We start from the raw sequence: 12806 nt of genomic DNA, 5'->3' as shown, positions 1-12806 counted from the left end.
GTCATTAAGCAAAACTTTTTTTAAAAAAATTAGAATGATATGGGAGGTCAACGGAGCCTAATAAACAAGTGGACAACTTTCCTGAAAGCAAGACTGGTGTGCTCGATACCTGGCCCTGAGGGAGCAGACACATACTTTGATGAGCTACGTAAGTTGAACTGATCTTTACTATTTTGTTCTGTAATCTGCTCTGTGTTTTGGATTTACAGAAACTCAGGGCAGTGTTCTGATCTCACTCACACCAGTTTTATACTGTGAGCAACTCCACTGACTTTACTCCTGGTATACAGCTGGTGTAGGTGTGATCAGAATTATGCCCTGTTACTTTTACTTGGCTTTTCCCATTTAGGGAGAAGTTCAGCTGATTCCAGGTGGAATACAGCAGATGGCAGAACTCAGAACTTCAGCAAAATTCACAGGACAAAAAATTCAAAATCAAACAAACATAAGAATTAATTGTATGTTTACAAAGCTCCAAATGATAGGGTGGTAAATATGAAAATGTTTATAGGCTGTTTAATAAAAAGAAACTTTTCCCATTACAGAAGATATTTTCTTACTTTCCACAAGAGATGAGAGAAACCCTCTAGTGTATGGAGTCTTCACTACTACAAGGTATGTGTAGGGTCACATTTGCCCCTGGAATCCAATTCTGAAGGCCTCACTCAGGCAAAAACCTCTTAAAGGCAAAGGGAGTTTGCCAGAATAAGACCTGCAGGAATGACCTCTATTCCCCTAGGCCAATATTTTCCAAAATGTGTGCCTTAAGTTGTGCTTCATAGTCCTTATGTAGGCATCTAAATAAGTGCCCTGATTTTAAAAAAAGAGTCAGTTGAGAAACAGGTGAATTTTTCACAAAAATCTTCAAGATGTTGAATTTCAAAATTAAAAAAAAAAGTTTCTTAGCTTTACAGAGTACCCAACCGCGCTCCTTTTGAAATAAATTCATTCTCCTCTGCTGCCAGACCCTGATTATCTTGTGAGATCAAACAATATCACATGTCAAGGTGATACAGCTGTTGGTCACTTTTCACAATAAAGCACTTTAGAGCAGTGGTTCTCAAAGCCGGTCCGCCGCTTGTTCAGGGAAAGTCTCTGGCGGGCCGGACCGGTTTGTTTACCTGCCGCGTCTGCAGGTTCGGCCCATCGCGGCTCCCACTGGCCGCGGTTCGCTGCTCCAGGCCAACGGGGGCTGTGGGAAGCGGCGCGGGCCAAGGGACGTGCTGGCTGCCCTTCCCGCAGCCCCCATTGGCTTGGAGCAGCGAACCGCGGCCAATGGGAGCCGCGATCGGCCAAACCTGCGGACACGGCAGGTAAACAAACCGGTCCAGCACGCCAGGGGCTTTCCCTGAACAAGCGGTGAACCGGCTTTGAGAACCAATGCTTTAGAGTGACACATCAGAATAATAGGTGGGGATGGTAATAAGATAATACCTTCTCACCTCACAGGAGGGGAGTGGGGTTGGAAGATTAATTAATGTTTGTGTAGTACTCAGATATTATAGCGAAGAACGTCATAGAAAATCCAATGAGGAAATTAATAAATCTATTTTCAGAGCATGGTTTGAATAGTGTGCAGTAAATGGGGCCACACATTGAACAATAAGGTTACAACAAGATATTGAATAACTGCTGATTAAGTGAGCACCCTCCATCCTGTGAACGGAATGAGGCAGAAGTCCTGTGGGTAAAATAGTGTGTGATCCTGTAATTAGAGACGGTATCAGAATGTATACACACAAGGGGGTGAGTTAAGTTTGCACTGGCAATCTTACCTCTGGCATCCTAACTTTTGAGTATTTGACTCCACATCTTAATAATGTTTAATGTAGGTTTTGTGTGTCATGTAATCTACCTGTTGCAGATGGAATGGAATTCAATCATTCTAGATATAATTTCTATATCAGTTTGTAGTAGTCTTGATTATTGATTTGCATTACAGTAGCACATAAAGGCCCCAACCAATATTAGGGTGCCTTTGGGCTAGACTCAGAGCATTCACATAGTAAACGAGTCCTCATCCTGAAGAGTTTATAATCTAAATAGACCAACCAAAGGGGGAGGTGTCAAAGCAGGAGAGTGACATAGAGAAATAACTTGACTTGTCCAGGTCACACAGTTGATTAGTGGCAGAGCCAGGAGTAGAGCTTAGGTCCCTGGGTCTCAGTCCAGTGTGCAAAGTATGAAAGACACTATAAATGTCAACTATAAGAACAGTATGAATATAATATCAATAGGATGTGTGCTGTATGCAACAAAGCCTCTTGGAACCTTCATACAATTCAGCCAATAAACTGACAAAAATTGAACCCAGTTATAGGATCTTCCCTTAGAAGATTACATAGCCACTGAAGCTATACAGAAGTGAATGAATGTCCGTTTCATCACACAAAGTGTAAGATTAACACGTTTACCTATGGCTTGGTTTTGGTTAGATAATTCAACTATCTTTGTTAGAAAAGACACATAACATTTTATTTATTTATTTTTGGTTTACAATGCTCCTACACATGCCTCTCTAATACTCTGATTGCCTGAACAAGAATTAAAACACAGAATGTCAAATACAAACTGAATGTAATGGGCTGTCCTTCAATCTCTAAAATACACACCCCAAAGTCCTAATCATAATAAGGAATAAGAGGTCTCTGGATCCCTTCACCCACCAAGATAAAAGACGTTTTCTTCAGTATGGCCAAAAGGTTAACAAACCTGGTCTCCAGCGAACCAAAGTTTTAAACTGTAATTCACAGTTATATTATGTATGAGAGTTTTCAAGCCAAAGATATAATCTATACTGTACATAATTAGCACCACCCTCAGTTATAATAATTCTCAGGTATGGGACTTGATCCAAAGTCCATCAAAATCAGAGGACTTTTAACTGTCTTCAGAGAGCTTTGGATCAGGCCTATACTGAAGATTTTAAAATGTGATTATAAACATGCTTCATTTCTTTCAGCTCTGTATTCAAGGGCTCCGCGGTTTGTGTGTACAGCATGGCTGATATCCGAGCTGTTTTCAATGGCCCTTACGCTCACAAAGAAAGTGTGGATCATAGATGGGTACAATACGAAGGACGTATCCCATACCCCCGGCCTGGTACAGTAAGTGTCTCTTTAATTATATACTTCTATTTTTACTCAATGACCATATATTATGTTTCTGAATGGGTAACTTGTATTTTCCTTTCAGGATGTTTTAAATTATCCTCTTAACCCTCCTTCATGTTGACAGCTCAGACTTCTACCTACCCCTTTTTATATATAACTCTTCCGTTTCTCTGAGATAACATTGTGCCCAGACTGTCTATTTCCTGATGGTCTCTCCCACTCTGGGCTCCTCCTGGCTATATTTCCATGTGTAGGTGGAGATCCTCTCTGAGACACCAACACTTCATAAATAGCAGAGTACTTTTCTCTGATGACTATTAAATGATGATGATACATGTTGTTTAAATCTTGTGTTTCTCTGTTTTGCTATATCTTACAGACTTTGGTTTTGATAAAATTCTGTTCCCTTAGATGTGACCATTGATTTTGACTCTGTCATTAATATAAGTTATTTTAAAGTAACATAAGTAATTAGTTGTCATAAATTTTAAGCTATTCTGGTGAAAAACTGATTGATGGGAGGAAAAAGTAAAGCTTAAATCAGGAAATACTTCTCAGTAGTAATCCGCTAGGCCAGGGGTGGCCAACCTGAGGCTGAGAAAGAGCCAGAATTTACCAATGTACGTTGCCAAAGAGCCACAGTAATATGTCAGCAGCCCCCTATCAGTCTGTCCCCAAGCCCGCTCCCAGTGCCTCCCACCCACCAGCAGCCTCACCGATCAGCACCTCCCTCTCCCTCCCCGCAACTCCCGATCAGCTGTTGTGTGGCATGCAGAAGGCTCTGGATGGGGAGGAGGAGCGAGGGCACAGGGGCTCAGGGAAGGGGGTGGGAAGGGGCAGGGCCTGTGGCAGAGCCAGGGGTTGAGCAGTGAGCACCCCCCGGCACATTGGAAAATTGGCACCTGTAGCTCCAGCCCTGGAGTCGGTGCCTAGACAAGGAGCCGCGTATTAACTTCCGAAGAGCCGCATGTGGCTCTGGAGCCACAGGTTGGCCACCCCTGCCCTAGGCCCTGAGGGAAAAAAGGTTGGAAAATTGAAAAAAAAACAAAACACTTCTTTATTTCAAAATTTATAATTTAATTAATATTTCAAATACTGACAAAATGGTTGACCTACTCTGTAGCTGGTCAAAAAAGGATAATTTTTAATGACAAATTTCCCACATTTAAAAATAAAATTAAATATTGAATTGGAAAAATTTGGACCAGCCTAACCATGTGTAGAGAAGAGAGCCAGCTCCACGTTGGGGAGGAGAGGAGAGAGGCGGGAGCCCTGTGTAGCTCGAGACATATAAAGGTAGACTGGACGGAGCACGAGAACAAAAGTTCCCAAGCTTCTTTGTGGAGTAATCCACATCTTAATAGAGATTGTCTTATGGGCCTTTTCCCTTCCTATCCATGATCCTACACAATCACACATTGCTGTGAGAAACTGATTACGTGACAGAGTAAACCATGTACATATTTTATGGCCTGATGTTGCCTCTGTCTCAGGCAATAATTCACTATCTAATTTTTGCTCTTCCTTTCAGTCCATCTCTCACTCCTATGTGTTCTGGTCATCCCCCATTTCTCCTTTATTCCCACCCCACCCCATTTTTTTTCTCAGCTGTCTGCAGGAACCAATAGTTATTAGACATCTGTGATAAATACGAGCTGCTTGTCTGCCCAACCCAGGAAGGACTAATGTCATGCCCAAAGTCTCTTTCAGGCCCATGCCGCAGGGCACAGTTTATCAGTTCGAACACAAAACTCACAAAAACACAAAACGCTATTCCTCTGACCAACACAGGCTGCATTACCCCTGAGGCCTTTTCCTTTGCTCTTCTATCTCCTATTCCTGGCCCAGCCACAGAAACCTACTTCCTTTCAATAGCTCCCCTTTCAGTGGAGCTCTCTCAGCCCTTTGTAGGGAACACCCAGCCCCTGGCTCATAAGGGGGCAGCCCACCCTTTTATGTACATGCAAACAGGTAGACATTTTGATCCAGATTTTCAGTCGAGACCTTTAATTTGGAATGACGCCGCAGTTTATGGTTGCCCAACCAGAAATACCCAGGGCCTGAGCATGGGAGCTGAGATTCAGAAATCAGGCACTAAGTGTCTCTAACTGCCATCCAGAATTTGAGGTACCCAAAAGTAGAAGCCACATTTGGCAATTTGGACCAGAGAACGAACCAACGCTTGCATTCACAGCTCATTACTAAAAAATGCAGGTGCAGTTACTCATAGGCATAAAATAGTGCCCACAAAACCAGAAACTGTCACAGGCCCATGCTGTCTATATCATTGGAATTACTCATCTGAAACTCCTGCTATGCCCAAGAAAGATGAATATACTAAAACTTCTGTCCTGCCTAGAGGGATCTTTTTTTTGTGTATTAGCCATCACATGCATGAACTGAGATTCACAAGGAAGGAAGTGTGTGTCAGTGATCCTGTCAGCACTGATCTGTTTCACTGGTTTGGATATCCACATCTGAAAGAATTTTAAAGGTTGCAAGATTTAAAGATAAACTGATACTTTCCATAACCCTTCCCGTAAGTCTGCAGCTACTTCCTTTAAGCACCTGATAACAGCTATGAGAGAATGGTTCCATAAAAAGTTAGGGTCAAATACTAAGGGCCTCCTGACTCAATCTTTTGTCAGTAGACGTCAGTAAGAGTTTTCCTGAACAAGGGTTGAGTAGGGGATATGGCTGTTAGAGGAGAAAGTGCTCTCAAAGTGGTTACAATAATTTACTTTAATAATACAGTAGTACATGTTTACATTATATCTATTTATATTTAGTATTTTTAATACTGGAATCTTTTGTCTTTACTAAGATGGAATTATCCCAGATCTGAACATCTCTGAAATTTGGGGATTTAGTATTTAGTACCCCAGTTAGGATAAATTGCTCATGAATTATCCACCACAGCTGCAGTTCTGTTTGGGCACTGGGTGAAAGTACAATAGCCACTCTGCTCAAGCAACCCCTGAGTGCAGCATGAGAACAAAAACGTACAGTCCTCAACTCTTTTTTTTTCGGTGGTTCTGGGCAGCATGCTTCAGATAAGGCACAGATATCAACCTTCAGACTTTTCAACAGCTTGACGAGGAGAGTGGCTTAGCTGTTTCGGACAAAGTTTGAACATCCCAGGCCCAATTTTACATATGCTGCCAACACTCAGGATACAGGAATGGCCCTTTCACAAGTTTTCATTGGGCATTTTTTCCTCAGTGGCAAAGAAAGTCTTGGCCATTTCAGCTCCATATTAAGTGGTAGGACACAGTCAGCAATGAGGATATTTGTAGCCAAACCCAGCAATGGATGTCCATCAGCACTAGTTTAATTTCGCCAGCTTTCCTGGTATGGATATAATAGGAGGAAGACCAACAAATTACAAAACCTGTTTACCAAGGAATGCAGCTGCTCAGATCAAGATCACATGGTCACCAAAAGATTTGGTGATGCAGTGAGATGGCCAGTGATGGACATAGACTGAACATCCAGCCAGATTGTTCTAAGGACCTAGCTAGAGATTGATCCCAGTGGTGCTTGATCTGCAAGGAGACTACATCTCTTTGGGAGGTGCCTTGATGATAATGATCTGAATCAGGATCCAAATTCAAATTAAGTGGCAGGGCCCGCATCTTGTAATAGGCTAAACCAAAACCCTGGATATGAATAGTCTTAAACTTTGGGGAAGAGGAAACTCCCTTTGTGTTATACTCCCACATAAGGTTCTGGGCAGATTTGCAGCCCCTCTGATCAAGGGAGCACAGAGTTAATACCAAGACTCTCCACCATGTAATACAGAACCCAAAAGAGGGGACGAGATGTAGTTGGAAACATGCTTCCTCCCTGCCTATATGCCAGTCAGTAAAGTTTGCTACGCACATCGGCGGATAGGAGGTGAGGTATGCTGCATGTCTTAAGTGTGTTGCGTTTTGAGTGTTCTCTGGATGCTGGAGTCACTACCCCTCAAGGTCAAATGTCACCTGTGGTCCCTCTAGCATGGGGTAGCTTAGTACTGCTCAGGGCTATGCAAAATAGATACAATTTAGCCCTTAATAAATTAGTATTTGGAAAATAGAAAGATCTGTATAAGGGCTAAGACACAATTAGGGTGTACAGAGCTCTTCCTGGATTCATTATATTTCTTATGTTATATGCTATGGGTTGCTTAAAAAATGAATACACTGTGAAATGTATTCCCTTTGATGTTGGGCTTCCAGAGATGTGTTGGCTTCCTGTAAGCATTTATACAGAAGCTGGAGACTGTTACCCTAATTTAACATTCTACTCAACTAATGTTATCTCCGAATTAAATAAAGCTGCTCTCTATATATGCTGTGACCACGCTGATATCGAAATTTTGACAAAATGCTTCCTGTGGCAATTTGTGTTAGCGATGAACTCCCAGCATGACCATGACATCATGACTCCATAATGCTAAACTGTATAGAAGCAGCAGGATCCCTTGTTTGCTTCAGTTTCTTTCTTGCATTGTTTGCCTGCCCTCTGGTGTTAATTCAGGGACCATTGATACACCACACTCCTAGGCTTGGTCAGTGTGTGATGTATGCCTCTTTTGGCCGGGCCTGTCCCACTGGTGTTAATTGGAAGCTCTAGGAAATAATGGAAATTAAACAAGGGTGAAATAACTGAAATACAGTATGCTGGAATTTGGGAGCTGAAGACAGGGACAAATCAAAAATAACATTAGGCAGATCTGAAATGAAGGTCCATTTGAAAAGCAAGCCTACTTCATTCTGATTTTCTTTCACCTCTTAAAAATTGAGATTGCATAACTGCTGTTGCCACTAGAAAACACTACCTAAGGATTCAGCCAGGAAGCTACCATTAACATTAGAAGAAGATCAGGACTAAATCTCCGAAAACTCTGTTTAAAATGTATTCTGAAGATTTTCACACTTATAATCAGTGCTTGATAAAGTTCTTATGTCAGGTAGAAGGCAGAAGAGCAGGATTTTGATTAAATTAGGGGAAAAGTCTTTTAATCTGTCTACTATTATAGCTATAATCACTGGTATCTAAGCACCTCACAAAATCCTGGGTTTCTGGGTTCTTTGTTTTTCAGAGCATTACATTTTTTTAAAAACTGTAAAATGATTAAAACTAAAATGAGATTCTCAGATGTGATCTCTTCCTTACTCTGGGTCTCTCACTTTTCTGTAGAGCTCCTCACCATAACATCTAACACTGATCATATTTCACATCTCTTGTCCCCTCTGCAGTTTTGATGCAGATAGTTGGGGTGCTGTACATCTCATTCTAACAAGACTGAACCCCAAGGGAAGCATCCTTCAAAGCCAGCACTCTCCGCCAAAAACTCCCACTAGCCCACTCTCTGGTTGGCTTTCCTGCTGTAATAAGCATGTGTATAAAACATTGAGGTTACACAGGTGTCATTTATTATTTGTAGACTAATCTCCCTGTTGCTCCTGATCTTTATAGGTTGGAATGCATTCCTCACTTCTCCAATTCAGCTCTCCTTTGATCTCCACACTGTAACTGGGCTGCCTTATCAAGTGAAACATTTTACTTTATGTTGTTTTCCTGAAGAAACCTCCTCCACCTCCTTACTAATACGCTTTCCCTGATATGAATCACCTTTGAGTTAACAGCAGATTTTCTGAACTCAGCGAATCTTAGTTGCCTTTTGCACTTGCAAAGCTTTACAGAGAGCTCTACAGTGTCACCTGCAAAGTCAAGAGCACTTAGTGGATCCTTCTTATTCCTGTCCACCTAAAAGCAATTATCTCAATTTATTCCTTAATATCAACAATGCCAGTGTGTTAACAGGAAACGTGATACAGCACGTTTGGGGCAGACAGTGGAACCTTGAACAGAGGAGCGGCTGATTCCAAACACCACCTGAACTAACATTTTTCCTCTTGTGGGTCACTCTAGGATCAGGCATCAGCCACGGGAATCTGAGCCTTTTAAAAAATATTTCCCTTTCTTTAAAAAAAAAAAAAAAAGAGGTTGGTCCTTGACCACCTTGCTGTTTTGCTGCTCCCTGTGTGTGCCTAGCCAGTGGGCTTGAATGACATGTCAGTAATGTTAGTGCAAAATGCTGCTTTCTAAACCTCCCTGTGGATCCCGCCTGCATATTTTGTGCTGTCTCTATACACAGAGATACACTGATAGTGTTTTGTTTTGTTATTCTGGTTTTTGTTTTCTTTAATTGATCAAAGTGATACATTGGCATCCATCTGTCTGACACCATAGAATCATAGAATATCAGGGTTGGAAGGGTCCATTTAGTCCAACCACCTGCTCAAAGCAGGACCAATCCTCAACTAAATCATCCCAGCCAGGGCTTTGTCAAGCCTGACTTTAAAAACTTCTAAGGAAGGAGATTCCACCACCTCCCTAGGTAACCCATTCCAGTGCTTCACCACCCTCCTAGTGAAAATGTTTTTCCTAATATCCAACCTAAACCTCCCCCACTGCAACTTGAGACCATTACTCCTTGTTCTGTCATCTGCTACCACTGAGAACAGTCTAGATTCATCCTCTTTGGAACCCCCTTTCAGGTAGTTGAAAGCAGCTATCAATTCCCCCCTCATTCTTCTCTTCTGCAGACTAAACAATCCCAGTTCCCTCAGCCTCTCCTCATAAGTTATGGGTTCCAGTCCTCTAACCATTTTTGTTGCCCTCCGCTGGACATCTTCCAATTTTTCCACATCCTTCTTGAAGTGTGGGGCCCAAAACTGGACACAGTACTCCAGATGAGGCCTCCTCAACGTCGAATAGAGGGGAACGATCACATCCCTCGATCTGCTGGCAATGCCCATACTTATACAGCCCAAAATGCCATTGGCTTTCTTGGCAACAAGGGCACACTGTTGACTCATATCCAGCTTCTCGTCCACTGTAACCCCGAAGTCCTTTTCTGCAGAACTGCTGCCTAGCCATTCGGTCCCTAGTCTGTAGCATAGTCTATATGAGAAAATTTTTAAAAACATCTTTGCAGATCATCTGTTGTGGTGTCTTTTCCCCATCATATTTGTGGAGCTTCTGAGGTTTCATCTCCTCCCATACTAGAGTGGATAATTTGATCTAGAATTGCGCAAAATAATAATCCATCTAAGTGATCTACAAACAAGGTAAATATCATTGTCCCCATTTTACAGATGCAGAAACTGAGATGCAAAGAGACTTGCCTGAAGTCACCCAGCAGGCCAGTGGTAGAGCTGGGAGCAGAACCCTGAGATCCTGAGTTCAAGTACATTGCGCTACACTACCTCCCTAACCAATGGGCAACTCCTAACTCTCAGCTGTACCTGTGTAAATTAGGAGTAACTCCCAACAATTTTGGTGACGCTGCTACGGCATTTATGTTAGTGTAACCAGGATAATAATTGGACCCAAAGCAAATAGGGTCTAATCAAACTCCCATTGAAGTCCATCGAAAGACTCCCATTGACTTTAATGGGTGTTGAATCAATCCCTTAATGTTTTGTGAATCAGATTTTACACAGTAGCTGAACATGTGTGCACAGTATGTGTGTTTTTTGTAAAACATTTAACTTGTGTGTTTGTGAATTTACCTTTCATAAAAGCAAAGAACTAACAAATCTTGCAAGAGTGACTTACACTCTGGATATGTTCTTTGTAGGCTTCCACCCACTGCTAAACTAATCCTCCCCTGACCGATGCTAGTCACATCACTTAATATGCTACTGGAAGGCTCTCAGATACTAAAGTGATGAGAGTATTATAAGAACCTATATAAAGCAGAATTCCAGTCTTCACATGCAACATCCCTGATGTTCCAGTCCTGTGCCCTCTGATGTGAATTTAGAACTGCCACTGACTTTAGTGGAAGATGAGTGTCCATGTCTGACACACCCTCTGGTCCTTCTGGATGTACACTAATGTCCTCTATGGAATGGGTGGAGATCACCCCTCTCATTTTCACTTGTGACATATGCCAGGATGTGACCTCAGCTTTCAAGAGGTGAAAAGCTACTATGCTCACCCACTGTGCTGCCTAGCCCATAACATCATGTGTCATGCTGATTAGTATGAAAGGAAGCCCAAGCCTATATAGATTGTTCTGTAATGATGGGTGGAGCTGTTTGGTGACTTGCCAAATTCCTGTTGGTGGCTGAGAATCATTTTTCATTCCCTTCTGCAGTACCCCGTGCCACTGACAGAGATGTCTCTGGGCACAGCTAGCTTTGCCAAGAACAACAGGGTTGCACCTGGTCAGCTGTTCTTAATGGTCAGGCTGTTCTAGGACATGATCCAAAGCCCACTGAAGTCACAGTAGACCCCACTCCAGCCAACTACTGTGTGCAAACATCCATGGTGGCCCATTGAAATAAATGGGCGGGGATCTGCTGACACTACACACTGCAGGATCCAGGCCTTTGGGAGTAATATAATTATTTCAGTTCCAGATTGGTAGACATTTTGCTCTCAATCCCACAGATGATAGCAGGTGATGTCACCTCTCCTACGTCTTGTGTTCTTCCACATAGACATTTCTAGCAAGATGTTTAAATGTCTCACATTCTAGCTCTCAGAACATCTATCACATCTTCTAGTCTTTCCTGCTAACTTAGATTTTCAACATGGTATTCAGAAAAAAACAGAGTGGCTGGGATTCATTTGTGAATGGAGGAGCAACACAAAAATCTCTAGAAGATGTGGACTGTGCCATATAAAGTATAACATATTTAGCTAGTGATAATGCAGATGACAGAAAAATATACAAAGGAGGGAAAAATAAATTCCATCAATGGGGAGCTATTGAACATCTGGAACCCGGGGAATCTGGCCTGATTCTACTCTCACTTATGCTGATCCAAACTCCAGTGAAGAAAATAACAAGGAGTCCGGTGGCACCTTAAAGACTAACGGATTTATTTGGGCATAAGCTTTTGTGGGTAGAAAACCCGCTTCTTCAGAGGCATGGACCTGAAGAAGTGGGTTTTTTAACCATGAAATCTTATGCCCAAATAAATCTGTTAGTCTTTAAGGTGCCACCGGACTCGTTGTTTTTATGGATACAGACTGACACGGCTACCCCTTTGATACTTGGTACCAGTGAAGAAAATGAAAATCTTTTAATTCGGTTCAATGGGCTTTGCCTCAACCCCTAAATATATAACTACACCATTGTAATCAGTTACTGAGTTCCCAAAACAGTGTAAATTGGAGGAGGATTAAATTTGGATTGTTCAGAAGGATGGGGATAAAGAGAAATTTCCCTGACGGCTGCCCTGAAAATGTACTGTTTAGCTATGGCTTGGTTTTTTACAGCTATTGTTCTATCTGAATTTTTTCTGCTGACACTATAGATCCTTTTGAATTTCTCTGGAAATCAAAAGGGTTTTGACTAGCCTGTGAATGGATTTTTAGATTCGTGACACACACTCTGTATTTCTCTTTGCTACATAATATCAAAACAAATTATTCCGTCAGAATTAAAATTACATCATTTTCTTCACAAATGAATCTCACTATAGCCAACCTTCAGGGAATAACCTTGTAATGGCTTTTGTTTGTGAAAGCACATCAGACAATGGAACATGGGAGATCCTGCTCAGAAAACCAGAGGATAAAGACCATATGCAAATGCTGGCAAAATGCCACTAAGAATAACTCACAGCAAATGAAAATATATTTCCAAAGGAGACTTTTACAGTATCCAATTGACATATCTCCTTG

The 12806-nt window shown here is 41.9% G+C and overlaps 1 protein-coding gene across 17 annotated transcripts in view; it reads left to right on the top strand.

Moving 5' to 3' along the window:
• SEMA3D (semaphorin 3D) overlaps positions 1–12806 on the top strand; it is a 196200-nt gene that overhangs the window by 145826 nt on the left and 37568 nt on the right. For all 17 annotated transcript variants that reach the window (XM_073328657.2, XM_073328648.2, XM_073328649.2 and 14 more), the window contains 3 exons: positions 34–148; positions 546–615; positions 2963–3107. In XM_073328657.2, coding sequence (XP_073184758.2) covers positions 34–148; positions 546–615; positions 2963–3107 — 330 coding nt within the window. The remainder of the gene's footprint in view (positions 1–33; positions 149–545; positions 616–2962; positions 3108–12806) is intronic.

Source organism: Lepidochelys kempii, chromosome 1 (assembly GCF_965140285.1).
Source record: "Lepidochelys kempii isolate rLepKem1 chromosome 1, rLepKem1.hap1, whole genome shotgun sequence".
Lineage (NCBI taxonomy): Eukaryota > Metazoa > Chordata > Testudines > Cheloniidae > Lepidochelys > Lepidochelys kempii.
The sequence above is the reverse complement of the archived record's forward strand: the minus strand, read 5'-3'. Positions and strand labels throughout refer to the sequence as shown.